At 40.7% G+C, this 27,886-nt stretch overlaps 2 protein-coding genes across 6 annotated transcripts in view; one reads left to right on the top strand and one right to left on the bottom strand.

The window, feature by feature from the left end:
* Window positions 1–9,292, bottom strand: part of Smc4 (structural maintenance of chromosomes 4) — a 38,714-nt gene extending 29,422 nt beyond the window's left edge. Inside the window, exons 1-5 of the mRNA XM_052731973.1 lie at window positions 9,023–9,292; window positions 7,954–8,094; window positions 6,773–6,951; window positions 5,992–6,183; window positions 4,275–4,451 (exon numbers count right to left, since the gene is read on the bottom strand). Coding sequence (XP_052587933.1) covers window positions 4,275–4,451; window positions 5,992–6,183; window positions 6,773–6,951; window positions 7,954–8,089 — 684 coding nt within the window. The 5' untranslated portion in view covers window positions 8,090–8,094; window positions 9,023–9,292. The remainder of the gene's footprint in view (window positions 1–4,274; window positions 4,452–5,991; window positions 6,184–6,772; window positions 6,952–7,953; window positions 8,095–9,022) is intronic.
* A 290-nt stretch (window positions 9,293–9,582) lies between these two features.
* Window positions 9,583–27,886, top strand: part of Ift80 (intraflagellar transport 80) — a 115,567-nt gene continuing 97,263 nt past the window's right edge. For 2 of the 5 annotated variants that reach the window (XM_052731977.1, XM_052731975.1), the window contains exons 1-3: window positions 9,585–9,716; window positions 14,744–14,853; window positions 24,312–24,395. In XM_052731977.1, coding sequence (XP_052587937.1) covers window positions 24,357–24,395 — 39 coding nt within the window. In that variant the 5' untranslated portion in view covers window positions 9,585–9,716; window positions 14,744–14,853; window positions 24,312–24,356. Of the gene's footprint in view, window positions 9,717–14,743; window positions 14,854–24,311; window positions 24,396–27,886 lie in introns of all 5 variants that reach the window. The other 3 variants (XM_052731976.1, XM_052731978.1, XM_052731979.1) reach the window with 3 other exon arrangements.

The raw sequence follows: 27,886 nt of genomic DNA, 5'->3' as shown, positions 1-27,886 counted from the left end.
TGAAGTTGTATGTAAAATTTCATACACTCTCACAGTTATTGCTACTTTCTATTGCTTAAAAGCATACTGGACAGTTTTTCTTTTTTGAGACAGGGTCTCTCCATGTAGGTCTAGAACTCAGGAGATCAGTCTGCCTCTGCCTCCTGAGTGCTGAGAATAATAAAGTCATGTGCCTGAACAAAGTTTTTTTTTGAGACATGATTTCTCTGCATAGACCAGGCTGGCCTTGAACTCAGAGAGTCACCTGCCTCAGCCACTGCCACTCAGCTCTGAACAAAATCTGAACACATTCCCTACTGTTGTATGAGAGTGCTAGGGCTGGGTATATCAGCCCAGTGGTAGAGTGCTTGCAGAAGGCCTTGCATTTGATCCCTAGCAACAGATGGAGGAAAAATAAATTAGAAATGGGCTTAGGTCCTAACTTAATGAAGACTTTACTGGGGAGCAAACAAGGATATTGTGATTCAGTTAAACCATTCTTTAATAATCTTATGTACAGGCACCTAGACCTAAAAAACCTAAAAGAAAGTTGGGTATGGTAGCACACACCTGAAATCCCAGCACTTGGCAAGTGAAATAAGTCCTTTTATTTTCATTAAAATGAATACAGATGGGGGTGGGTTGGCTGGAGAGATGGCTCAGCAGTTAAAAGAGTACTGACTACTCTTGCACAGGACTCAGGCTCAATTCCTAGCACTGACATGGCAGCTCACAACCATCCATAACTCTAGTTCCAGGGGATCTGACGCCCTCTCCTGGCCACCTTGGCCCCAAGCACACATATAGTACACATGCATACATGCAGGCAAAACACTTATATACATTATTAGATACCAAACCAAGAGCCTCATGTGTGCTAGACAATCAGTACCACCGAGCAATAGTCCAATCCCTGGGGCTTTGTAATTTTTATGTTGCCTAAATAATTTTCATTTTCCCTGCTTTCTGCTGCACTATACATTAACTTCTACCTTCCTCAACTACAGTTTACCCAAGCAAATCACCAAGGTTAGTATGTGTCCAAAGTATACAAGTGAAAAACAGAATGCTTTATGGTTGGTTTTCATGTCTATTCTAGGTGCTTAGGAGCAGCTTCCTAAGCTTGTTTTTCATAGTTGAGACACTGGATCAGACACCTTTGGAAAATTGAAATAATTACTAGTCAGTCAAAAGTTTCTTTCAAAACTTAAGTCATAGATTTGCTTTTTAGATTTTTTCCTTATTTCTACAGATTAAGAGACTACAACTAGCCGGGCGGTGGTGGCGCACGCCTTTAATCCCAGCACTCGGGAGGCAGAGCCAGGCGGATCTCTGTGAGTTCGAGGCCAGCCTGGGCTACCAAGTGAGTTCCAGGAAAGGCGCAAAGCTACACAGAGAAACCCTGTCTCGAAAAAAACAAAAACAAAAACAAAAACAAGAGACTACAACTAATAGTTTATATGCCATGCCAACTGTAAGAGGATATTAAAAAACATGGATAACAACTTAAATCTAGGTTAATCCATTCTCCAGAGTAGAAAACAGTAACAAAAATGTTGTTTTATTTTGTAATATGAATACAAAAAACATACAGGAATGTTGACAATCCAATTTCTATTTTAAGGAATTACAAAACCACTCCTAATATACCAATTTATTAATGTAAATTTGAAGGGTAACAGAAGTAGAGGATTTTCATTTCTCTAACCTGAATAGAGCAGAAGCATTAACTAATGGAGCAAACCAATAAAATCCAATTAAGTCACAGTCACCTATGAAATAACACAGACTAATAAAACCTTTCTCATTGGGACCAATAGTCTTGATAAAACCATTCAAACCAATGGCCAATCAACTGTAAGCGACTATTTTTGAAGTATACATGCCCAGTACATCTGTCCTCAAGGATAAAAAAAAAAGGGGCTTTAACCATCTTCACATTCTTCTTAGCACAGTGCCTCATTAGAAACACATTTGAATGGTTATTGAAATTTTAAATGGATCCATATACTAAAAATGCTTACTTAAAAAACACAACTCCATAAACACTATAAAAGTTTTAAAAATTAATTTCTAAAATTTAGTGCATTTTAATCTCAAAAATTTTGCTTTCTCTAAATTTGTATTACATGTGATGTAATCATTGTCACTGCCCAGTCTGTATACTTATGTCTTGGATGCTAATATTATGTATGATCTTCAATCTTCTAGCCATTCTAACTACGCGTCATTTTTAAGACAAACGTTAGTGATTAGGAGAATGAAATAGAAGCTATAATCTTACCTTCACATGCTTTAAAATCTCTTATTAGTGTAAGAGTCAAAGATTTTGATAAAGAGCTAAGAAAAACCAGAAACTACTTCCACTTGCCTTCAAATTTAATAGGATTCTATGAGTCCTACCTAGTCCAATTTCCACTTTTTCTTCCTAAAAGGTGAGTTGCTAAAGTTCTGATCTAAGTTCAATCAAATAAAACTGAATCTATTAATTTGGAATGTTTAACTTAGTATTCTTTAGTAAGAATGGAGAAATTTAAGAGCACAGAAAAGGGTTCAGATAATGGAACAAATAAGCATTTTAAGTACTTCAGAAGAATAGGTTTTAATATAAACTTGACACTTCGTAATTTATTTCTTTGGGAAATTGCTTTATCACCTTTCTTCATTACCAAATTATGTATAAATAAGCTCCACAAAAAACTTTACAAGACCTGAAATATAGTTAGTCTATTTTGCACTGGCATAAAACTGATCATCTCAGGAGAAAATAAGCAAATAGCAAAGAATAAACAAAAGATCAAGTAAAACTTCCTGCAAAAATGTTACCACCATTAAATTTAGTAAAGGAATACAACTTTTTATGCATAATTAATCAAGCCAAATTCTTGAATATGGAAATCCACAAGACAGTAAAATTCATTTCAAAAAGGAAAGCAAAAAATACCCACAATGACTTAAGATCACATCTATATAAATTCAAATCTTAGTTACATGCATATGTGCAACTGATTTCTTTCAGTATTTATTTTTAAGTAAAATTTTTAGCAGTTCATTGAAGTATTGTAAATGCAATATTCTGATAGTTAAGGGGTACTGATGGTTATTCCAGAAAATTTTGTCTTCTATACAATGTATGCTTAAAATAATAATAAAACCCTTAAGAATATACTCTAAAATGTGTGAAAAATTATGTTGTTAATCGGAACACTTAGTTACCACAACAAAATAGTTGATGTCCAATCAAAACTCCTAACTTAGCTGAAAATTAGTAGGCCACACTAGAGCCTATCAGCAGCTGTCTCTACATAACAAGCAATGTCTCTCTTTTTCAATCTGATTTATGCCCTTAGTAGCTTGGAATAGGACAAAAGAATAAGATGTCTTTAAATCACATCAAGAATTTCACAATACCTAACAAAGCCTATTTTACCAAAAAAACAAACAAACAAACTAACCCCCTAACCAAAAAAAACAAAAAACAACAACAAAAAAAAAAACAACAAAAAAACCCACCAACCAACCACTCCTCTATCTCAAATGACAAAATTTTCCTTGCATCAAATTATTTATACTAGCAAGATACACACATACACCCCAAAAGAAAAAAACAAAAACAAAACCCCAACAAAAGGCAGGGTCTAATAAAAATCAAATTAACACTAGGCACTTACTTAAATTTTATACTTCCTTTTAAAAAAGACTTCTCTAAGAGCTGATACTAATATTACTGGTTTAAGAATTAGGCCACCGTAAACAAAACAAGACCCATCTTGAGGAAACCTTTAATATTATTATAGATGTTAAAAATAAATATATCAGGTTTTCAGAGAAATTTGTTAAATATCAAGTAAATAGTTTTTATGTTAGAGAAAAATGAGAATAAACAAAAAGGGCAGACTATTAAAAGATTTCATATAAAATGTTATTTTCCAGGGGAATACAAATAGAAATGATAGTTGCTGTATGCCTGTCACACTAAAGCAGCACAATAATATTGGTGTTTAATATTTATTTCACTACGCCAATATTTACGTGCTGCTAGAGCGGAACAAGTATGTCAAATATCCAAATATAAAATGAACATGCGATGATAACCACATAATTTTGAATGAGTTTCCTTAAATTTCTAGAGCAGCAAATAATGATTCGCATCTTGATTTAGTATGTAAACCATGATGTGCTGCTACAGTACTTTAAGGTTCCAATACAGGATTCATCAAACAGAACACTCTTTCAAGCTTTATTACAAAACAAAAACTAAAAACCAAGAACCTTGGAAGTGTTTATAAACTTACCTGCAAGATTAAAAATCGATTATGGTCCAAGTCAATTCCATGGCTTCTAAGAAGATTTCCAACATCTTTAAATGTTCTCTTTTTCCCACTTATATGATAAACCGAAGTGTTATCTCTGTAGGCTGTTCTAGATACACAGAAGTTACTGTTAGGAATGACTTCATAATCATCCCCTTCCTGTTTTTAGAAAAAACAAAACCAGAAAACAGTTGGTATTAAGTCATAGCTCCGATCCAGATTCTATTATTTTACACTGAAACTAATTCAATGGATTAAATATTTCTTAAAATTTTTTCTTGTATTTTTTGACAAATTCAGTCATACACGTATAACAAATTTTAGCCCTTATCTTCCCTGAAGTAAATATGCACATAAACTGACAATTGTTCTAAAATGAATAAAAAAATATTGCTTTAGCAAGGACTAGCTACTTCTCCAAGTTGTTCTGTTTCTTTCTCAAAGATCTCCAAAACCAAAAAGCCAAATGAAGCAAATAAAACTTTACCTCTAAACAAGCCAAAATATATTTCAATAAGAGCCAAAGAAGGTGGACAAGAATTCCACCGTATCTAAAACAACCCCACCACACTCAAACTAATAACCACGTTGACTGGTTAAAAGGCTATAAAAGGAAGAGATGATCTAAGGAACATATTAAGGGGAAATACTTTTTGGTGGTGGTTTTGTCAGTCAGTGTGTGTGTGTGTGTGTGTGTGTGTGTGTGTGTGTGTGTGTGTGTGCGCGCGCGCGGTGGTGGCAGGACACAAGATACCCTCTGTACCTTCCTGAACAGCATCCCTATCATCATTAATTGAAAGTAAAGCAAACTGTAAAAATCTCACAATTATATACCTGGTAAAAGAAATCAATCATAACTCTGTTTTAGCAATAGTTTATTTTATTCTTAAAGGCTCTGTCAATTTTAGATGACTCAAACTTAACAAGCATTGGAATAATATCTGATTTATTGGCAATCTATTCTCTAACTTAAAAGTACAACAGAATGAATAAGCAAAATTAAGAGATGCTTTTGTGTAATTAAATTTCTTTATGTTTAAAATAAGAACAATCCCCCAGCACCTAAATTATCTAACCACTTCATTATTTGCATTTATATTTAAGGTTCTTTTCAGTTGCTTTTTGAATCATTAATTGTCTATGCTAATAAGTAAATAGATGAGAAAAAACACCCAAAGAACCATGTAAATAACCTGGTCATTATTTATAAATTTCCAGAAAACAGAAACACTAGCCTGCCCCCTACCATTTCAAAAGAAGGATCAAGGTAGTTCAAGCCTTAGAAAATTTTTTCAGATCACACACACACACACACACACACACACACACACACAGACACACACACACAGAGCTACTAATAACATATTTAATGTACACTGAAAAAATGGGGGTGGCAAAAATCAGTAAATTATTACATTTTAAAAATTAGAATGTTTATTCTAAAGCAATAAAAAATGTAACTTTAAAAATGAAGCCTGTATTTATAGTGAATGAATGCTTATGTAGCACTCAGGGTTCCCAAAAATCAATATTTTCTTTCAAAAAAAGTTGAAATAAATATGGTCACAGACGTAATCAATATTTCTTTTGCTTTAATTATACACAAAATGTAAGGAAACAATTCAGGTCAACAATAACAAAATGTGGCATGCTATTTCTCTTTCTTGCTTGAAGTTGCAAGTAGAAAATAATTTCTTACCTTATCAATTATCTTTTGAAAATGAACTTCTACAGTACAACTCTGAATATCCTTGTGTTCATCAGAATTATGTATCAATACTGACAGCTTTTTAGACCTTATTTTTTGTGCTCGATAGCCAAACACAAAAAGCATAGAATCAATAACATTGGATTTTCCACTGCCATTTGGCCCAATAATACAGGAAAAGCGCTGCATAAAAATAAATTTAAAAAAATTAAATTTAAACAGTCACACTAATACTACTAATTTTAAACTACTAGATACCTTAATTTAGAGTAAAAAACTAAAGGCATTCAAAAGTTTTGGTTATTAGAAAATATATAATTTTCTCTTTAGAAATAAAAGCAGTTTATTAAGAAAAGGAAAGCACTCCAAGAATGAGAGTGGGCTAGTGAGCTGAGGGAAAAGCATGCACCCCAAAAAACCCACTTTGAGTTTTCTTACATCATGATCTGCTCCAGCACAAGCTTTAACATCTTAAATAAAACCATATTCAAATTCTAATCCTGACATTTTACAAACCATTACAAAGGCCAACGGGGAAAACATTCCTTTCTAATAAAAACATAGATTCTATTCGACATGAAAACGTTATTGCTAAAGAGATACCAAAGATATAAGATAAAGAAAAACTAATTCCTGCTGTAGAAATTATAGGCAACATATTGTATGTGTGTCTATTAGGGTGTGTGTGGGGGTGGTAAAGAGTCAGGACAGTTAGAAAACTGAAATATCTTGCAATAAAGACGCATTACAAGTTTTCTAAATGGGCAAATACCTTATGGAAAGGACCCAGAATTTTCTCTCCAGCATAGGACTTGAAGTTTTGGTTTACAATATGAGTTATCATTAGCCGAGGAGCTCCAGCTTCACTGGCCATTGCTGGAGGCGGGGGTGGAGGAATACTATTCAAAATCTCTTCTAAACTTCTGTTATCAAGTTCCTCACCTGGAGTCTCTAGGTTAACGGAAAGGCAGAAAGGGAAAGCCTACATTAGTGTAATTAGCTGGAGGCCTACTGCCTGCTAGCATTTAAAGGACGGAATGGAGGGACGTTACTTACGAAACCTAGGAATCTATTTTCCACACAAATATATCCTAAACTCTCGGTGATGGATAATCTTTCAGCTTAAGTTTCATGGAAAATAAAATTCGTGAAAGAAATACCACCAGTCATAAAATTCACGGTTTTTCTTAGAGAAGTCAAAACACACCACCACAAAGAAAACCTGCGAATATCGCAACGAATGATTCTGCTTTCTATGGTAAAACAGGCGATGCAACCCAAACGATAGAAAATGCAACTCTACATGGCTCAGCACTTAAGAAACTCACAAGCTTCAGTAACACGGCCACAGTAGCTCTTAATTCCTACACTCGGAATGCTATACGCTCAAATTATATTTTCTCTTTAAAGGCAATCTAAAGGGCCCAGCTGTTTTTTCTCTTGCAGGGGACTCGCGTTACGTTCCTAGCACCCACAATGGGCGGCTCAGGACTGTCTATAACTCCAAGTCCATGCCCTCCACGTATGTGCGCCCCCCCAAAAAAAGACACACTTTAAAAAGTAAAAATTGATATTGCACCAAAAAAGGCGATCCAAGGGTGAGGTTGGAGAGAAGCAACTCTGCATCACATTCAGTCCAGATTAGGGGCGGAGAGGCGCTCCTAACTCGGCTGACCATGCCGCTTTTAGCCGAAAAAACGATAAAGACGTCAGTGCTACTCCAAAACATCACAGAAATCCACAACTCACGTCTCCCGCTCACCCTCAGCCCTTCCAGAACCGTTACAGCCAAACTGCATGGAATTCCTCTGAAAACCGCAGAGTGGCTTTCCGTAGCTGCACTTCTGACAACCCCGACCTTCCGACGTCAACCTGTCGCCTGCTCCCCCGGCAACCCCAGCGGGTCTCCACAGGCCTCCGACGCACCCAGGTCCCGGCCGGTCGGTCACTCACCTGCAGCTGCTGCAGCGCTGTCCGCTCCGCCGTCCGGCTGCTCCGGGTCCCCATTGCTGTGGGCGCCGTCCGGGGAGGGCGGCGGCCCTTCCTCCTGGTGGCAGACCGAGGAGGGCTTGGTGCCCTTACGCCGCATGGTGGCTGCGGCAGGAGAGAGCCGGGAGTCAGATCGGCCCGCAGCTCGCCGCCGCCGAGGGCCCGCCGCCGCACGGGCTCCGCCCATGACCCACCCGCCACCGCGTCCCCCCAACTCCGCTAGCAGGTAGCGGGGGTCCTCCGGAAAGTGGCTACCATGAACACCGCGGTAGCCACCGGGCGGGACGGGTTTTCCTACGACCCAGGTCAACGGGAAAACCTAGCTGCGCCTGCAAACGCGTCCAGGACCGCTCGCTCAGGCCACCCGCCCCGGCGGGGCCATCGCTCACAGCGGAGGACATCTGCTGACAGCCCCACGCCGTCGGGGCTGCGGATGCTAGCGCTCGGGATTACACAGAGGAGTTCGTCCAGCTTCGGGTCTGCGTGGCTACTCTCTAGAGCAGCAGCGCCTGCCCGGCGACCCGCTCTCCTCTCCCCGCCATTTAGGTCCTGACGCCCGGACGGCCGGGGGGAGTCGAAGTCTCCTCTCCTCCTGGCCCCAGCGGAACGGCTGGCCGAAGCCGGAGTCGCCCGCCACACACTGTTAAAGGGGACTCTGGCGGCGTCCGCTCCGGATGGGTCACTTTTCCGGACTAGCAGGGGTCTATCCCTCCCGGGCCCGGGGCGGAGTCCCGTTCAACAGTAGAAACCATGCCAAGTGCCCAGAAGAGGCTGAGCTGGGACTGCGGTCCCCTTGGAGGACGTGACGGGCAGGCCTGGGGGGACGCCCCGGCCCCGGCAGGCTCGCAGCCTCCCCCAGGAAGAGGCGCTGGAGCCGCCGCCCGGCGGCCGAGGGGGAGGGGTGACAGGCAGCCGCGCTCCCCAAGCCGCCGCCGCCGCACTTGGCCGCTCCGGCTCCAGGCCTCCGTTCCCGACAACGGCGGGACAGGAAGAAAAAGTGTGACCCTCCTGATCCAGAAGAGCAGTACTGTACCTGTCGGCAGGTCTACTCCGAGCAGGGCTGCAAACCGTGCCACGGCCGCCCCCCGCCTCGCTCCTACCGGTGTTTCGGCTCCGGGTCCTTCACTCGAAAATGGCGCCTAAAATCCAAACTCGAACGGAAATTCGTTACAAATGCGCGCAATGCTTTCTGGGACCCGCGAATTTGAAAAAAAAGTGCGGCGATTCCCACCGCCATCTTCGGGCCGTTCGGGCGCATGCGCGGGCTCTACCCGGGGCAGTGGCGCGAGGGGGAAGTTTCGATTGAGGAGGGAGAGCAAGCGGAGGGGGGGGGGGGTTAACGCCTTTCCTATGGTCCTTAACAGAAACAAAGCTATGGAAACGACAGCCTTTTGCATGGTTGGGACGACAGCATTTGGAAAACTGGGGAATTTACTGGGGAATTTTGATAAAGAGGGAAAAAAAAAAATACCCGGCAGGGTCCCGCCCACAGCTGTAGGCGGGGCCCCGTTGTCCAATCACACCCTTCAGTGAGAGGGCGGGCTCATTTAGGGGCGGGGTCTAGGGCCCGCTCGAGTGACTGGCATCTGGCAAGTATCGCGGGAACAGGGAAGGGGAGAACGCTCTTTAGCGCTTAGAAATCACTATGGTGACGGAAAGGTCGGGAGGCTTCTTGGTAACTGGTCGTATCTCTGAGAGCAATCTCCACCGCTCTCCGGGAACTTGAGGTAAATTTGTTCACCTCCAGATCCTTTGAAGAAAGGGCTTGGAAGCCGTGGCGGTCACTGGAACCCACCTTCCCTTGCTTTGAAGGCATGAGCTTTGCGGGGGATCAGTTATTTTCCATCTTCCAGCCCTCAGGGCTCTCTGTGGGTGTAGATCTTGGGATGTGGAGTTTACCGGTAAAGCGAGGAGCCTGGGATTAGTGAGTAATTTTGTAGTCCACATATGAATAGCAATGATTTTTGAACTGTTTTGTGTTAGTGTCACTAACGAAAGGTTTTGGATTTAAAATAATTATTTGGGCAACAGGGCTCCTAATAGAGAAACGATTTGCTGGTGTTAACTAGTTACCATTATGGTGGAATTAGTTCTTAAGTAGCATATGTGTGCATTGCACTGCGAAAGGTATAACCAGGATTATTAAACAGATGTGACAATTCCAATTCCTGGAGAATGTAGTTTTGTTAATAGACTTTTAACCTGAGTTTGAGGATGATGGTGGTTGGGACTGAGTTTCTAACTCTCCGAAAATTGTATACAAAGTTTTGTGTGTTTGTGCTTTGTTTTCCTGGAGGGTTAGTTTTCCTTTAATTTTGAAAAAACGGTCTGAATCAGCTACCCTCCGAAGTGTTAAAGAACGACTGATTGGTTTGACTGCCTTTAGTATTTATACAGCAACTTTTAAATTCAGAACTGCTAGCCTCTCTTTTTCTCTTTACCTATTTAGGGTCTGGCATATTAGAGCAGCAATAAACCTGTTTTATGAATGAATTTACATTGTTGCTCTGAAATGTATTATGGCTCTTAGATAAATAACACTTAGTTTCAGTTATTCCCAGGAAGTGCTGGAGCAGAGGACACCCAAGTGTAAAAATCTGGTTGGAGCTTGGAGATTGGTGTGGTTTGAATAAGCATTCGCTTACGACTATAATGTACCTTTGTATTTGTAGTTGAAAATAAATTGTCCTCATAAAACAAATGTCACCATAAAGCTCAATGAGTTTTTTTGGGGTGTGTGAAGGACTGGTAGGTATACCAAGAGAGTAAAGGGATTCTCTTTAGGGGCTTCGGGAGTCCTTTGTATTTTCAGATGTTGTAAAATACTACAAAATTGAGTGGAAGAGATACCTACTATGAAAAAAGTAGACTGGGGCAGGGTAGATGGTTCAGTGGTTAAAAGCACTTACTCTTCTTGCAGAGGACCCAGGCTCAGTTCCCAGCACCCACATGGCAGCTGTAACCATCTGTAACTCCAGTTCCAGGAGATTCAGTGTCCTCTTTTGACCTCCTGGGCAGGAGGCATGCTTGTAGTACACATTCATACATGCAGATAAGACACTCATACATGTAAAATAAATACAATAAAAGGGTAAACTAGACCACATTGAAAGGTGTATGTGCTAGTCAGAACAGAATTTAGTAGAAAAATATAAATCGAAATCAGGAAGGCTGGAGAGATGATTTAGCAATAGAGAAACTTGCTGCCTTGCAGAGGAGCTGGGTTTGGTTCCCAGAACCCATACTGGGCAGTTCACACCTGCCTTTAATTCCAGTCCAGGGGATCTGACACCCTCTTCTGGATACCAATAGTACTAGACACACACATACATACATACATGCAGGTACTCAAATATACACATTAAAAAATAGAAAACAGGGGCTGGACAGATGGCTCAGAGGTTAAGAGCACTGCTTGTTCTTCCAAAGGTCCTGAGTTCAATTCCCAGCAACCACATGGTGGCTCACAACCATCTGTAATGAGATCTGGTGCCCTCTTCTGGCTTGCAGGGATATGTGCAGACAGAACACTGTATACATAATAAATAAATAAATCTTAAAAAAAAAAAAAATAGAAAACAATCCAAATCCTATTATTTCTTTGGCTATATAATTGAGCAGTTTACTCATAAGTGTGTCTGGGAGTGTTTATTTATAAAAATCAAAAGATAATGCCTATCATAGAATCGTTTGTAATTGTTCATCTAGTCCTGTAAGTATTTGATGTTACTATGTGATGACATATTTCAAGTATGTGCTAAGCATCCATAATGCCATATCAAATTGAGGAAGAGTAGCTACAAACTGGGTGTGGTGGCTGTTTCTGTAATCCCAGCACTTGGGAGATGAGGCAGGAGGCTTGCCTTGAGTTTAGACTAGCCTAGTCTACATAGTGAGTTGGAGCCAGTGCTGTACGGGGGTGGGGTGGGGGTGGGGGTGGGGAATGAGGAAAAGGAAAAAAATTATTAACAAGTACTAAGGTGGGATATGTTACAGGCAAAGAGATCAGTAATGGCTTTAGTTAGACTGTTACTAAACAGTCTTTCGTGTGGTAGGTGAGGAGTACCTTTGCAATAGAAAAGAAAGAATTCAGTTATTTTAGACAGACTATTGCTTATATAGATTTGGGTGGTTAGGAGTATGAACCCTCAAGACAGTCAAATACTGCTCTTTGTGAATCTTTGAATTAGTGACAGAGTAACAGGAAGAGCATAAATCCTAGTTTACTGATTTGGATGATTCCTGTCAATACGGAAAGTTTTAACAACTAATGTAGAAAGAAGTGATTTTTCAATAAACAGTTTACGTAATGGCAGCCTCAAATTTAACTTAACCATGCCCTCTCAGACAAATATTTTTCTTCCTTTCTTTTCTTTCTTTCTTTCTTTTTTTTTGAAACAGGGTCTCATATAGCTTAGGCTTGCCTTGAATTCACTAGCCAGGGCTGGCTTTGAATTTCTAATTCTCTTGACTTCACCTACTTAGTTCTGGGATTAGAGTCAAGCGTCATCATGCCTAGCAGCATAAACATTTTTGTAACAACTAAAATTAAGTTACATAATGAAGATGGTTTAGTGGTTAGAGCACTGGCTACTCTTCCAGAGGACCCAGGTTCAATTCCCAGCATCCACATAGCAACTCACAACTGTCTGTAACTCCAATTCCAGGGTATCCAACACCCTTATATGGACATATGTTCAGGCAAAAACACCAATGCACATGAAATACAACAAAAAACAACAACAAAAAGCAAAACAAAAAACCAACCCATTATGGATAGCAAATTCCTGTAATGCCAGCACTCAGGTAGAAAGGCAGGAGTAGATATAACCTCCAGATTATTTTACACAATTAGTTTAAAGGTAGCCTGGACTACTTTGAGATTCTGTCTCAAAAAACAAAACAAAAGTGTGGTTGTGGTCATCCAGGCCTTAACTCCTAGCACTCAGGAGGCAGAAGCAGGTGAATTTCTGTGAGTTCAAGGCCAGTCTGGTCTATCCACTGAGTTCTAGGCCAGCCAGAGCTACATAGTGAGACCCTCTCTCAAAAACCAAACAAAAAACAAAAACTACAGCAAAAACCAGAACAAAACCAAAAAGACATTAAAAATGAGTGTAATTTTTTTATGTGTGTGTGTGGTGTTTGTATTTGTGCTGTGCTCAGGTGTGTGCCTATGTAGGCTAGAGGTAGATATCTGGTGCTTTGCCAACTGAGGCATTTCTTGGTTCCATTAATGTAATTTTTTAGAAGATATTAGGAGCACAAGAAGTGAAGGCATCTGGCTAATTGTTGCTAATACTCCTGACACTTCTCCCGAAATTAACAGAATCTCATTCTAAAGAGAAGGCCATCTAGAAAAGACCAGCTTACAATCATAACCAATCATCAGTTCTGATCATAACCCAAATATTGGGAAATATGGTCACTTCTTACCTTCCAACGTGATCTACCAACAGCCCTTATCTGCTGCACCAGATGGTCCAAAGAAGCCTTTTTTTTTTTTTTTTTTTTTTTCAAAATGGGAGCACCTGTCTACAGTCCCAACACTGGTAGTCTAAGACATGAGGATCTTAAGATTAAAGCCAATCTGAGCTATGTAAATGATCCTATGTTAAAAAAAGGAAGAAAAGTAAGGATTTTTCTGTAGAAAGAAATAAGAATTTTCATTCTCAGTCTTTAAGAGTCTGGTTGAGTGTTGTCATAATTACAATAATGTGTGTTGTGTGTACCTTCTAAAAAGATTTCAAAAAGTCTGAAATTAGGTTTAGGAGTAAATCTTTAAAAATTTGTAATTATAAGCTTTAAATCATCTAGATACTGGCTTATAAACAAATTTATTTGAATAATGCATAGTTAGACAATAGTGTGCAAAATTATTGTCACTAGAAATAGGAATGACCATTCCTGTTGATAATAAAAGTCCCTGGAAGAGGTAGCTTAGTGGTGATGTGCTTGTCTGAGATGATTGACATCTTGGGCTGGATCCCTAGCACAGGGAATTAACAAAGCTTTGTAATATATTAATCATACTGAAATAAGTGTTCACAGAACTCATCTCCTTAAAACAAAAAACAAAAACCTCTGAGAAGCTAGGAAGTAGAACAGTTGTTTTCTGGAAATTTCATTTGAAAGATAGAATTGTGTCTATTTGTGGGTGTTATGGAAAGATATATTGAGGAACAGTAGCACTAGAGAATAGCTCACAAGAGAAAATAGGACCCTATAATTGGATACTAGCCTAGTCTGGTGTCACTTGCCCGTAATCCCAACACTAGAGTGGTAGAGACAAGCCAGTTGGGTCCAAGATCATTCTTGGCTATGTAGCAAGTTTGAGGCCAGCCTGGGTTACATGAGGCTTTGTTTCAGAAACAAAGGCAAAATCAAAACAAAACAATGGAAGAGGAAAAATAGATTAGGGTTTTATGGTTTAAATACAGAGAGACTAGCACCATTAGAACAATCACATTGAGGAAATACCATCTTTAGAATCTAAAAAGAACAAAGTCGTGTCTCAGGCCTACTTAGATTACAGGTGACAGATGACCCAATCAAAGTGGCCTTGAGAAAAAAAATATTGTCTCCTCTAACTAGAAGGTTATGTAAGCCGGCCCTAGACCACTCTCCTAGTAATACAGAAGGCCATGGGTTCCATGCCAGCAACACACACACACACACACACACACACACACACACACACCCTGTAACAATTACACTCCACTGTTTGATTTCTTTCTTGCTTTGCATTCTGTTGTAGCATGTTCATGCTCTTCATGGTGCTATTTGGTACCTCCAGGCTCTCTGCTTCCTGTGATAAGATAGATAACAGTTACTATAGCTGAAAATCTTGTGAAGTTGAAGACCCAGGTAAGTTGGATTTTTCTTCCCGTCTTTTATTTTAGAGGAGGTCCTGGGCCACCTGTGAAACAGTGTCTGTGCGGACAGACTAGAAGGCTCCAATTGGCTCAAGTGTGGGTCTCATGCTGGCTCTACTCAACCCACATAGAGTGGGAAGTGGGTTTTCTATAGGAAATTTCCTTTTGTCTAGGAAAAGAGTGAGTGTATACTGGGTGACCAAAACAGAGTTTTCACTTCAAATGCACAACAGTTACTAAATGCTTACTGTGTGTCAGGTACTGTACTGGGCATTCTATAAACATCTCATTATAACTGCTTGTCAAGTAGGTTAAGCATGGCTACTCTCCCAGAGGTCCTGAGTTCAATCCTGAGCACCCACATGGCTGCTCAAGGGTTAGATGTCCTTTTCTCATGGCAGATGTACTTGTAGACAGAGTGCCCCAATACATAAATAAATAAAAATGATCAAGTACAGAGATTGGTAATCTTATGAAAAAATTTTATTCTTCCTTTTTTTTTATCATCTGTATCCCCTGTTATTCTTCTCCAACTCCCACATGGATCCACCCCTACATTCTCCCTCCCAACTACAGGCCCCCCCCTTTTATAACCCACTGACTAATTAATGCAGCTCATATATGCATGGGTGTGGAGCCATCTGTTAGAGCATGGTCAGTCTACCAGGGACCACAACCCTGAAGAGAACTGAGTGTCCTCTAGCAACAGTCACTGTAAGTAGCTTCAGCCAGGGGTGAGGGCTCTGGGCCCCATGCTGGAGTGTTGAGTGCGTGATCCTGTGACCGCCCACTGCAGACAACCACAGATGCTTTGAGTCCACCAGTGCGATGGCCCTGCGAAGTCCAGGAGATACTGTGTCGCCCCAGTTCTCTCTAACCTCTGGCTCTTACAACCTTCTGCCTCCTCGTTTTTGATGTTCCCTGAACCTTGGGAAGAGGGGTATATATAGATGTCACTAAAATATTATTTATAAGATTAAAAAAATAAATACATAAAACATAATTGGGTCATAATCTTATCATTTACTACACACACACACACACACACACACACACACACACACACACACGCACACTACTGAGTATGATTAAAACTTCAAACAGTATGTAGGGCAAAGGCATAGTGCAGTGGCAAAGCACTTGCCTAGTACCAAAAAAAGGGCGGGGCAGGGGGTGGGCAGTAATCATCACTTCTCATTGGGTTCTTCCAGGTCTCCATTATTAAATGTATATCTTCCCAGAGAAGTGTTTTAGTACCTACCAACTTAAATATATATCACTTTTCATTTGTACAAAAGGAGTTGAATTATATTTTACAAAAATTTTGGTTATATACATGATATGTGTGTAGGCACGTGCTATGGCACACATATGGAGATCAGAGAACAAGTTTGTGGAGTAGGTTCCTACCTTTCAGAATCTTTAGGTGGGAGCTAGGGATTGAATTCAGGTCATCAGGCTCGTGTGACCTGAGCCATCTAAGTTATGTAATATTGCTATTCATCTTTGGTTTTTTGAGACAGGGTTTCTCTGTGTAGCTTTGCGCCTTTTCTGGAACTTACTCTGTAGCCCAGGCTGGCCTCGAGCTCACAGAGATCCGCCTACCTCTGCCTCCCAGTGCTGGGATTAAAGGCGTGTGCCACCACCACCCGGCATTCTTGTTTTTCATTTCTATGTTATAGACATCTTTTTATCTCCATAGAGATAGCCCATTAAAAAAAATCACGTAGCATTGTATTTTGTTGGTGCAATGTGATTTTTCTAAGTTAGTTGAATTTAAACGCCTGAATTAAAGATCACTGTATTTGTGGGTGGGGTGTGCGTTCATGTGTTTGTATATACGTGTGTGTGTACAGGTGCTCATGTCTCTGTGTGTGCATGCACATGGAGGCTGGAGGCAGATACCAGGCGTCCACCTCTATCGTTTACAACCTTAGTTTTTAAGACAGACTTCTTATTGAACTCGGAGCTTACCAATTGGCTAGACCTGCTGGTAGTTCTGGGGACCTGCCTATCTCTGTCCCCCATGCTAGTGTTAGACATGCTGGCTTTTTTCATGGTGCTAGAGATCCAAACCCAGGGCTCATGCATCACAGTCACTTTACCCACTGCGCCATCCCCCAGGCTCACTCACAATATACGATACATTTTTAGATTAGTCTGAGCATAAAACTGATATTATTTATATAGTTCATAACATAGGCTAGAGGAATTTCATACAATCATTGTCGTGCATCCTTATTCTCACTGATTTGTCCCATGAAGGTAGGTATGGACTTTTCTATTTGTGTTATGTTGATACTTTTGGATTTTAGATTTTTGGATTAAGGATGCTCAACTTGTACCATAGAGGACTTTGTAAGGAACATATATCTATACCTATATATCTTATTGTATATAGTAAATTCTTCAAGTAGGCGTCCATCCTAGAGTATATTTCTTCTGTAATATCTCCTTCTTTGAGTCAGTACTTTCTAATTCAAGATAAGGTATGTATAGCATATTAGCAGAGTCAGTGTATTCGTGTCTCAACTATAAAAAGAGGAAGTAGGTTTTTCTTTCTTTTTCTTAATGAAACGTGTTCTTTTATAATAAAACTCAAAGTAGGGAATTTCCCAAACATAGGACATTTACCTCCTCTTTGACAGATATAAAATTATTTATTTCTATGCCAGCCCTGGATTCTGGGCATGTTTATTTGTCTACCTGGATAGTACAAAATGTTATCTTAGCTGGGCATGGTGGCACACGCCTTTAATCCCAGCACTCAAGAGGCAGAGGCAGGTGGAAATCTTGAGTTTGAGGTCAGCCTGGTCTACATAGTGAGTTTCAGGACAGCCAATGCTACATAGTGACACCCTGTCTTAAAAACAGCAACAACAACAACAAAAACAAACCAACCAACCAAACAAACAAAAAACCAAAAAACTATTTTGTTGTCATTTTATTTTATTTGTATTTGAGGCTGGACATTACTTTTTCACTGCCCATTTACCACGTGTATGCTTCAGTGAACTGTAAGTCTATTTAAAAATAGAAGTACCTTGCCCTGTAGAGATGGCACTTGTTAAGAGCTCTTGTTACTCTTTTTTTTTTAATTTATAAATGCCTGGCCTTAGCTTGGCTTGTTTCTTGCCAGCTTTCCTTAACTTAAGTTATCTTTTTACTCTTGTGGAGGACCCAGTTCAGTTCCCAGCATTCATATGGTGGTTCACAACTGTCTATAACTCCAGTTTCCTCCAGTTTCAGGGGATCAAAGGCCGCCTTCTTACCTCTGTGGGCACCAGGCACACACGTTGTGCACATAAGTGTGTACAGGCAAAACACTCAAACAAATAAAATATATAAATCTAAAACAAGAAGTATCAAATTATATTAGAGTTTCTCATTGCTGTGAACAAATATCAGAGAGAAGCAACTTGAGGGGGAAGAAGTTCCTTCTGGCTCTTAGTCCAGAGGCTGTCTGTTATAGTGGCTGTTATGACAGCTGTCACAGCAGATAACTGGGTCAGTCCATGGTGGCATGAACATGGAGAAGTAAAGCTGGGCCAGGAGCAGGGCCAGACTATAACCCCCAAAACTTGCCCTATTAAGGTTTCCTTATTCTCCCAAGGAGTGCCACAGCTGGGAACCAGGTATTCAAACACACGAGCCTCTGGAGTGTATTTGTGGGGGAGGTCATTCATACTCAGATTGTATCCATCTTCAACATCCTTGATTAACTGATGTTAAAAGAGATGATGCGCCGGGCGGTGGTGGCGCACGCCTTTAATCCCAGCACTCGGGAGGCAGAGCCAGGCGGATCTCTGTGAGTTCGAGGCCAGCCTGGGCTACCAAGTGAGTCCCAGGAAAGGCGCAAAGCTACACAGAGAAACCCTGTCTCGAAAAACCAAAAAAACAAAACAAAACAAAAAAAAAAAAGAGATGATGCTCTGACATATTACCAATCTATCGCTGTCCTAACTGCCACTTGTGGTTGTGAAAGCTGAAGTCTAGCGGGCTGAAGTTGAAGTAGAGTTTATGTTGCGCATTTGAGTCCAAAGGATGGACACTATCAATCTGTGCTATAGTGTAACATCAAATCCCTTCTGTTCCCACTCTTAAGGACTTTTTCAACTGATTGGATTAAGCTCACGAGTGTAAAGAATTTGTTTAACTTTAAAAAAGGTAATGGTAAATGCTATCACCTGTGAAAAGTACCTTTATACCATTTAGATTAGTGTTTGTTAAATAAAATAAAAAAGACTATCATCTAGCCAAGTTGACTTATAATATTAACCCTCACTGGGAGTCTAGATCAGCAAGGGCCTGGACACTATTGGGAGAACTTCCTAGCCCTGATACTTGCTTTTCCTTCTGGATTACTGAAATCCTATCTGTTTTCTGGCTCCCAGTCCTATTCATCTCTCCTGCCCCCATTGTGTTTTATATACCATCCATAGTCACCTTTATAGAACTCAGGTCAGATAAATTTAGCCAGAGTATGAAGCAAGTAAGTTTTTTAAAAATGTAGATCAGATCATGTCATTCCTTCAGTCATACACCCTGTCTCCAGTCCTCAGTTCGCCTAGAAGAAAATGGAAGCTTTTGACTTCCCGAGACCCTGCTCCCTTCCCGACTGCCCTCTAGGCCTGTCACTCCTGCTTTTGTGCTTTGAGGTAGCCATCAAAGCATTGTGACTGATGTGTTTAGGCGGCTCTGAAGGGGTAAGATCAGGGACAAAATGGTCCGTTCTGGCTGGCTGGCCTGTGGCAGTAGAGGCGGGGATGATGGTGGCTTTCGACTGTGATGGTGCTGGGGAGTGACTAGATTGGAGTTTACTCTGGTGGTTGTTGAACTGTTGGATTTTTTTTTTTTTTTGTCTACTTTTGTTTTGAGATGAGCTCTTGCTGTGTAATGTACATTAGTTTAAAACTTCTATCTACTGCTTTAACATTCTAAGTGCTGGGGTTACAGGAATGTGCCACCACCCCTACCTGGTACTGTCAAGTTTTGCTGAACACATTTTTTCCTCTTTCTTGAGCCTTATAAATGTTGACCCACACTGGACCAACAACTTGTAAATGATTTTCAGCATCCCCCCCCCCCCCCCCCCCCCCCCCCCCCCCCCGCAAAGCATTGCTATTGCTGTTGTCTGTTTCCTATGTAAAGTTTAACATTGTGTTCTAGAAATTCTCTACCACCTCCCTACCCCACTCCCCAGACACCACTGGTTAGTCAGATTCATTCCTACCCCACTCCCCAGACACTATTGGTTAGTCAGATCTTTCCCTACCCCCGCTACCCAGATATCATTGGTTAGTCAGAGCCTTCCCTACCCCATTCCCCAGATATCATCCATTGGTCAGATTCCTCCCTACCCCATTCCCCAGATATCATCCATTGGTCAGATTCCTCCCTACCCCACTCCCCAGATACCATTGGTTGGTCAGATTCTTCCCTACCCCACTACCCAGATATCATTGGTTAGTCAGAGCCTTCCCTACCCCACTCCCCAGATACCCCTCTACCCAGATACCATTGGTTGGTCAGATCCTTCCCTACCCCACTCCCCTGATATCATTGGTTGGTCAGATCCTTCCCTACCCCACTCCCCTGATATCATTGGTTGGTCAGATCCTTCCCTACCCCACTACCCAGATATCATTGGTTGGTCAGATCCTTCCCTACCCCACTACCCAGATATCATTGGTTGGTCAGATCCTTGCCTACTCCACTCCCCTGATACCATTGGTTGGTCAGATTTTTTCCCTACCCTTCTACCCAGATATCATTGGTTAGTCAGAGCCTTCCCTGCCCCACTCCCCAGATATCATTGGTTGGTCAGATCCTTCATGTATTAAAAGAATGCATTCCATCATGGTCAGGAAGACATGTTAGCAGAGCAGCTGTGTTGCACCACTGACCAGGAAACAGAAAGGGGAATGCAGCACTCAGCTGACTTTCTCCTTTCCAACCTTTTTTTTTTAAAAGCAGTCTGGGATCCAAGCCACAAGAAGGTACCACAAGCCTGCGTTCCGGTGGGACTTCCTTCCTCATCTAAACCTGTGGAAACATCCTCACAAACACACCTTTAGGTGTACCTCCTTAATGCCCTGGGTGTTCCTAGGTGTTCAGCCAAGTTGTCACTTGAAATTAACCATCACACAGGGGCAGATAGAAATACCTCTTTGTAGCATTCAGGCTGTTCTGCACTTCTTCAATTAGGCTATGCACTAGTATTAATTTCCTTTATTTTCTTACTCAGTACTGTATTAAAATGTACATGTGCTTCATAGAGACAGTTTCAACTACATGGAATAGATAGAGGAAATCCTTCTGAGCCAGGGAAATCTTCCCTGTATTGGGTGTCACTTTCCTCTGACTCTTTGGCACCATATTTCTGAATGACTGGCGAACCATTAACAAAAACGTACTGCTTTTACTGTATAAAGATTGATCTTGATTTCTTCTTGTGAAGAAATTATTATGGATGTAATTGCATTTCACCATTCCAAATATCTTTTGGGTTTCTGGTTGTAGTAGTGTAATATGTAAATATCTTATCCATAGTTTGTCAATTCCAGAAGCAAGAAGAATTCTGTAATTCTTTTGTACTTTTTAAATTTGAGTAAATATGAAGAACCAGGTCTTTATAATGTGTTATTCCCCTTTTTCCTTCTCGTAATGGTGAACCAGCCTGCCTCCATCTTAGGTTTAAAAACCATCTTATAGTAAAGACAAACTAGGCTCATTCCTGTTTATGATTAAATCAATTTCTCAAGGATTGGGCTATTTCTAACCTGAAACCTTAACCACAAATGGTTCTGTACTGCCCATTCAGGAAATGACAACCATGTCTATGTTTCAAAAAGTTGTAATGACCATCTTGCAACTCTACCTTTGTTTCAAAAGGTTGTTGTGGGATATTTGATTGCACTGCTACACTGTGTCAATAAAATTAACCTTGGATCGGGGGCAGAGCCAGCAACTAGTTGATAAGAATTAGCCATAGACAATATGGAAGACTCAGGAATATGGATAGAGAGATGCACAGGAAGGAGTAGGGAGGGACTTAGAGATGCATGGTCTTTTTAGTTTGGGACAAGTGGAGAGATGGGTCTCTTGCTGGGTCTTTAGCCAAAAAGGAAGGTCAACTGGTTGGTTTTTGGCATCTCAAATCTAGCAGATTTTCACCCCAGCGTCTGACTCCCAAGTCTTTATTGGTAAATAGAACAATAGAGACTTAGTTAAAACCTACAATTGGTGGCCTCGGCCAAGCTAGTGTGATGGGAATCCCACCAGGTCACAGTCTGAATGGTGAAGTGCTGACTGTGGCACTGTGGGAGGCAGACAGTAGTTAACATATCGGTAAATTCAGTTGGTGTAGCTGCTAAATTAAAAGAAAAACAACTTGTTATGACCACCTTGTTATGACTACTTGTTGTAATGACAACCTTGTTATGTTCTGTTTCTGTAACTATTTTTCCTGCCAAATCCCCCATTGAGAATCCCTCTACCCCTGAGCAATAAAAGCCCCATCTTTCCCATGTCCAATGTTGATCTCTTGAACCCCCGCTCTTAGGGGGAGACAGCCCATGTACATGAATAAGAAAGCTTGCTTTAATGAATTACTTGCTTTAATTAATTGGCCCTGATGATTTGGGTCAGCGGTCTTTCTCCTGGCACCTTTGGGATTAATGCTTATTGGAATGGTCTGATGGAAGGGAGGAAGGCGTTTTGAGAAAGCTAGAGAACTCCTTAGCACCAAAAACGAACCTATGAAGTATGCCTGAAGTAAATCATATTTGTTCCTGTCTATGCCACATATAGTTTTATAGTTTTAAAATTTCAGAGAAATTACCCAAAGAGAGAAGTGAAGAGTACTTTACACCTTGCCTATCCAGAAGACTTCCGGAATTCACGGGGATGAGATGTGATCTCAGTGAGCCCCAGCAATTTTTTTTTTTTTAATCTCTTTGATGTGGTTGCCTGTAATTTTAGACCTGGTGAAGAGATTTTCGCCCCTTTCAATTACATTCTCACTTGATTTTTGTCTTCTATATGGTCTAGTGATACTATATTCAAAAAATATAAATGTAAATTGGAGTCAGACAACTTACGTTTTTCTTCATGTGAATCTTTTGATGATGCATTTCTTTGGAGAATGTTTATTATGTTAGTTTTTTAAAATTTCATTTGATAATTACATGCTCTTTTTTTTGACAGGTTCTATTATGTAGCTCTGGCTGTCCTGGAACTCACTCTGTAGACCAGGCTGGCCTTGAGCTCACAGAAATCCACCTGCCTCTGCCTCCCAAGTACTGGGATTAAAGGTGTGAACCACAATGTCCATCTACATGCTGAATTTTGCCCAAATTAAAAATTTTTTTTTTGCAGTGGGGTTTCCTTATATTGCCCATGTTGGCCTCATTCATGGGTTTAAGTAGCCTTCCTGTCTCATTCTTCCAAGTAGTAGCACCCCCATACCCAACTTGCAAAGCTTCTAAAATAATTATCACCTTGTCCTCACGCAATTCAGTTGTTCTTTCTGTGGTAGCTGTAGCCATTGGGTAGTTTTTCTCCCCACGATAGATTGTAAGCCCCAGACCGAGCCATGTGGTTGATAATACTGTGTTGTTTCCATGTAGATTATAGAGTTAAGGCCCTTAAAAATGTAGTTTAGCCTTAGACTTTAACTGATACATTCATTAGATGGGATCAAAACTGAATTGTGATTGAGGATTTCCTGGTTTGCCAAGTCTTTTGGTGTGGTCTCAGGACAGCCTCTGGAGATTCATTTTTTTTTTCTTTTTTTAAAAGTCCATTTATTTATTGTATGTTCCATGGCATGTGTGGGGAGGTTGGAGGACACTTGTGGGAGTCTGTTCTCTCCTTCCACCACGGGTCCTGGGAATTGCACTCTGGCTGTCAGACTTGGCAGCAGGCACCTTTTCCCACTGAGCCATCTTGCTGGTCCTGGGAATTCCTTATCACCCAGATTTCTTCGTTAGTTTGTATTATGTATGTTTGTGTGTCTGTGTAGGATATGTGCATACTAGTCAAAATGCCCTTAGAGGTGGTGGATCTCCTGGAGCCTGGAGTAACAGGTGGTTTTGAGGCACCAACACGAGGTTCTGGGAACCAAACTTGGGTCCCCTGCAAGAACAGTGCATACTCTCAACCGCTGAGCCATCTCTCCAGCCTCAAACAGATTGATTTAGTGGTGTTCTGGAATAGTAGGCCATTGCAGCCATGTTATAGAGAACCCTGGGTGCTCAATCCAAGGGCGCCATGGATTCTTGGCCTTATTGTCATGCCTGGCAGTTTTCCTCTTCTTTCCATGTATTTATATTATATTGTGTTCCTTGGGATGCAAAGGACATTGGTGTGTGCATGTGCCTGTATGTATGTGTGTGTGCATGAGCACAGTTGTTCATGTTGCTATATGTTTTCTTTTTATCTTTACAGTGGATATAGTCAAGTGGTATTTAAAATCTTTCTGGAACTGGAGACATGAGGCTGAAGATATCGCTCTTAAAAGAACCAAAGCATATCCTTTTAGTACTGTAAACCTCACTGCATTCAACTTGTTATGATACTGTCAAAGGTTTTCTTCTGCTTTTTTAAGTCTACTGGTTATTTTTCATTTCTTGAATGGTACTTTATAGACAAATTGTTTTCAAAATATTTAAGACCCCAGTTGTAGTTATTTCCCCAAAGTATACTGTGAGCCCAAAAGTCTTATTTCAGATATTTTTATTACTCTACTTAAGTGTTTAAAAAGTATCCTTTGTTTAATCTAATAGAATCTTAAAAAGAATCTTTAACAAAACTGAATGATCAGCCAGGCAGTGGTGGTGCACGCCTTTAGTCCCAGCACTTGGGAGGCAGAGGCAGGTGGATTTCTGGGTTCGAGGCCAGCCTGGTCTACAGAGTGAGTTCCAGGACAGCCAAGGCTGTTAGACAGAGAAACCTTGTCTCAAAAGCAAAAAAACAACAAAAAAAAGTCTGAATAATCTGCTAATGTGATCTCACACATATGTGCTCATTCAGTTTTGCTTTTTTTCTTTGTACTCCTGATAAAGTAGAAGGCAAATTAGGGAAATCCAAACAGCGAGTCCTTTATTACTTCACAAAGGAAGGTGGCAGTTATTAATCTCTTCTTCGATATACAACTCTCGTATTCTGTTTTGTCAGAGAGAGCCTTCAGTGGGTTTCAAGAAGGTACGGTTGGTCCCTGTCTCCTCACTCTTCATCACTTCAGTTGGTTCTCAAGGTCTTTAGTCCCTGTGGACTCGACTGCAGGTCTGTGAGGGAATAAGAAACTTAATCCGGGGTGAGACTTACTGTTTGAATTTATCATCCTTGCACCATTCAAAAATCATGTTTTAGCAATTTATTTGAGGCTTGTTTGTTTTCCTGCTTATTTATTTATTTTGTTGATGAGGATTGAACCCAGGCCCACCTTAAGCATATTAAGCTCATGTCTACCATGGAACTATATTCCCAGTCTCCATTTTTATTTTTATCTTACCAGATGTCAATCTGCCATGAATGTGAAATGAAGAAAATCTGGTCCTTCATCAGAAATAGGGAAATACTGATTCAATAATAAATATAATTTAAAATTTTGTTTTTAATTTGTTATTTATTTCTTTAATTCTTAATAAAGATATAGTTTCTTTTCTCTTTATATCAATTTCCTATCTTCTCAAAGGATGCTCTCAGGAATTCATACCACTATAGGTGTCTGGTGTTTGTGGTTACATCCTTAAGCTGACGAGTAACTCCCTTTTTAGATTTTCCTCACCTAACAGTCCTCTCATTCCTACTCTTAGTTAACACTATACATGCACATGTAAACAACCATATGTAAACTACTGTTGTTTTGTTTTGAGATGTATGTATGTGATGTAGGTTTTATCTAAGCTGCCTCTTTTGGTTTTAGAAATAGTGTTAGGGGCTGGAGAGATGTCTCAGCAGTTAGGAGCACTTGCTGTTCTCCCAGAGGACCCAAGTTTGGTTGGCTTACCTGTAACTCCAACTCCAGGGTATCTGATGCCCTCTTCTGGCCTCTGGAGACACCTACATACACATGTGGCATACATACTCATGCGCAAATAAAAATCAAATAAACCCTTAAAAAAAAGAAACATTGTTAGGTGGCAGCAATTGTACTGGGTTCTTTGGTAGTGGTCCTTTCTTGTACATTGTGCTTTGGTTCAGAATAGTCCAGTACCACTTCCTTACTTTCTTATGATGTTGCTTAACATCTCTATCTATATATATATCTGTATCTATATCTTGCTTAATCCATCATATTTTGAATTAATTAAAAAAATCTTAGAACATATCATACTGATTATGGCTCAGTCTTTTTCTGTTTCCTGAGAAAAAGTTTGTTCACATAAGGTAAAAAGAACGTTGCTGAACAAAAAGAAGGTGAGAAGATTGTATAAGAACCCTAAGAGAACAGACTACCTACCTGGGGTGGACCTGGTGATGTAGAAATAGAGGGATAAACAAGAATAAGCATCTTATATAAGTGACAAGTAAAGATACTTTCTCCAGGTACACAATTCTGCTAGGGTAACCAGGTTGTCCTGAAGACAGATGTGGGATTTTCACTTACATTTTCATTCGCTTAGGATGTGAGACTAAAGACTAAAATTAAATGAAGAATTTGGGGAATTGTATTTCATTTATTCCTGTGCATCTTACAGTAAATTGTAACGGAATTATTTTTGACCTGAGAGTCAGAAGATTTGGATTGCTGGGGTGGTGAGGTGATTCACTGGGTAGGTCCTGGCACCAAACCTTATCTGAGTTCGGTTCTTGGGGCCTACATGGTGGAAGGAGAAAACCGACTCCTTCGAACTCCTGCAAGATGTCCTGACCTTTACATAAGCACTGTGGCAGTGCTTGCACACACACACACACACACACACACACACACAATCACTCATGATAAATAATAAATACAATTTTCAAACTTAAAACACTGTATTGTTAATTAAACATAAATAACTAGGGACTGAGACTGTAGCCATCATACACAGAGCCCTAGGTTTGCTCTTAGGACCATAAGTGAAAAGATAAAAATAGGGAACTAAAATGAAAGCAGGAGATACAGTAAGATGGTAGTTCCAGCTGTTAGGCCTCAGCATCCCTAGAGGACTACCATCATAATATGTAACTGAAAGACAGTTCACTGTTAGAGTTCAGTCTTCTTAAACATTACTGTTTTTAACTTACTAAAATAGTACCTGTTACCAAGCACTGTGGCTCATGCCTTTAATCTCAGCACTCGGGAGGCAGAGGCAAATGGATCTCTGTGATTTTGAGGCCAGCCTGGTCTCCAGGGTAAGTTTTAGGCCAGCAGCCATGGTTACATAGGGAGACCCTGTCTCAAAAAGGGGGGGGAGCAGGCTGGAGAGATGGCTCAGAGGTTAAGTACTTACTGTCTTGCAGAGGACCCAGTTCAATTCCCAGCACTCACATGGCTCACAATCATCCATAACTCCATAACTTAGTTAGGTTTTTATTGCCGTGAAAAAACACCGTGACCAAAAACAACCTGGGGAGGAAAGGGTTTATTTCACCTTATAGTTCCACATCAGAGTCCATCACTACTGAAAGTCAGGGCAGGAACTCCGACCGGAGGAGCCTGGAGGCAGGAGCTAATGGCAAAGGCCATAAAGGGGTACTGCTTGCTGATTGTCTCATGGCTTGCTTAGCCTGCCTTCCTATGGCACCCAGGACCACCAGCCCAGAGGAAGCATTGCCCACAGTGAGCAGGGCCCTTCCACATCTATCATCAATCAAGAAAAATGCACCACAGGCCAATCTGGTGCGTCATCTTCTCAAAATTTTGAGGTTCCTTCCTATCAGATGACTCGGCTGTGTCAAATTATCGTAGAATTAGCCAGCACACTTCAGTTCCAGTAGACCTGAAGCCCTCTCTGACTTCCACAGGTATCAGGCATGTATATGGTGCATAGACATACATGCAAGCAAAACACTCATGCACATTGAGTAAATAG

This window comes from Peromyscus californicus, unplaced genomic scaffold (genome assembly GCF_007827085.1).
Source record: "Peromyscus californicus insignis strain IS unplaced genomic scaffold, ASM782708v3 Scaffold_9__1_contigs__length_137607984, whole genome shotgun sequence".
NCBI classification, from domain to species: Eukaryota; Metazoa; Chordata; class Mammalia; order Rodentia; family Cricetidae; genus Peromyscus; species Peromyscus californicus.
This window is presented reverse-complemented; position numbering and strand designations above follow the sequence as displayed.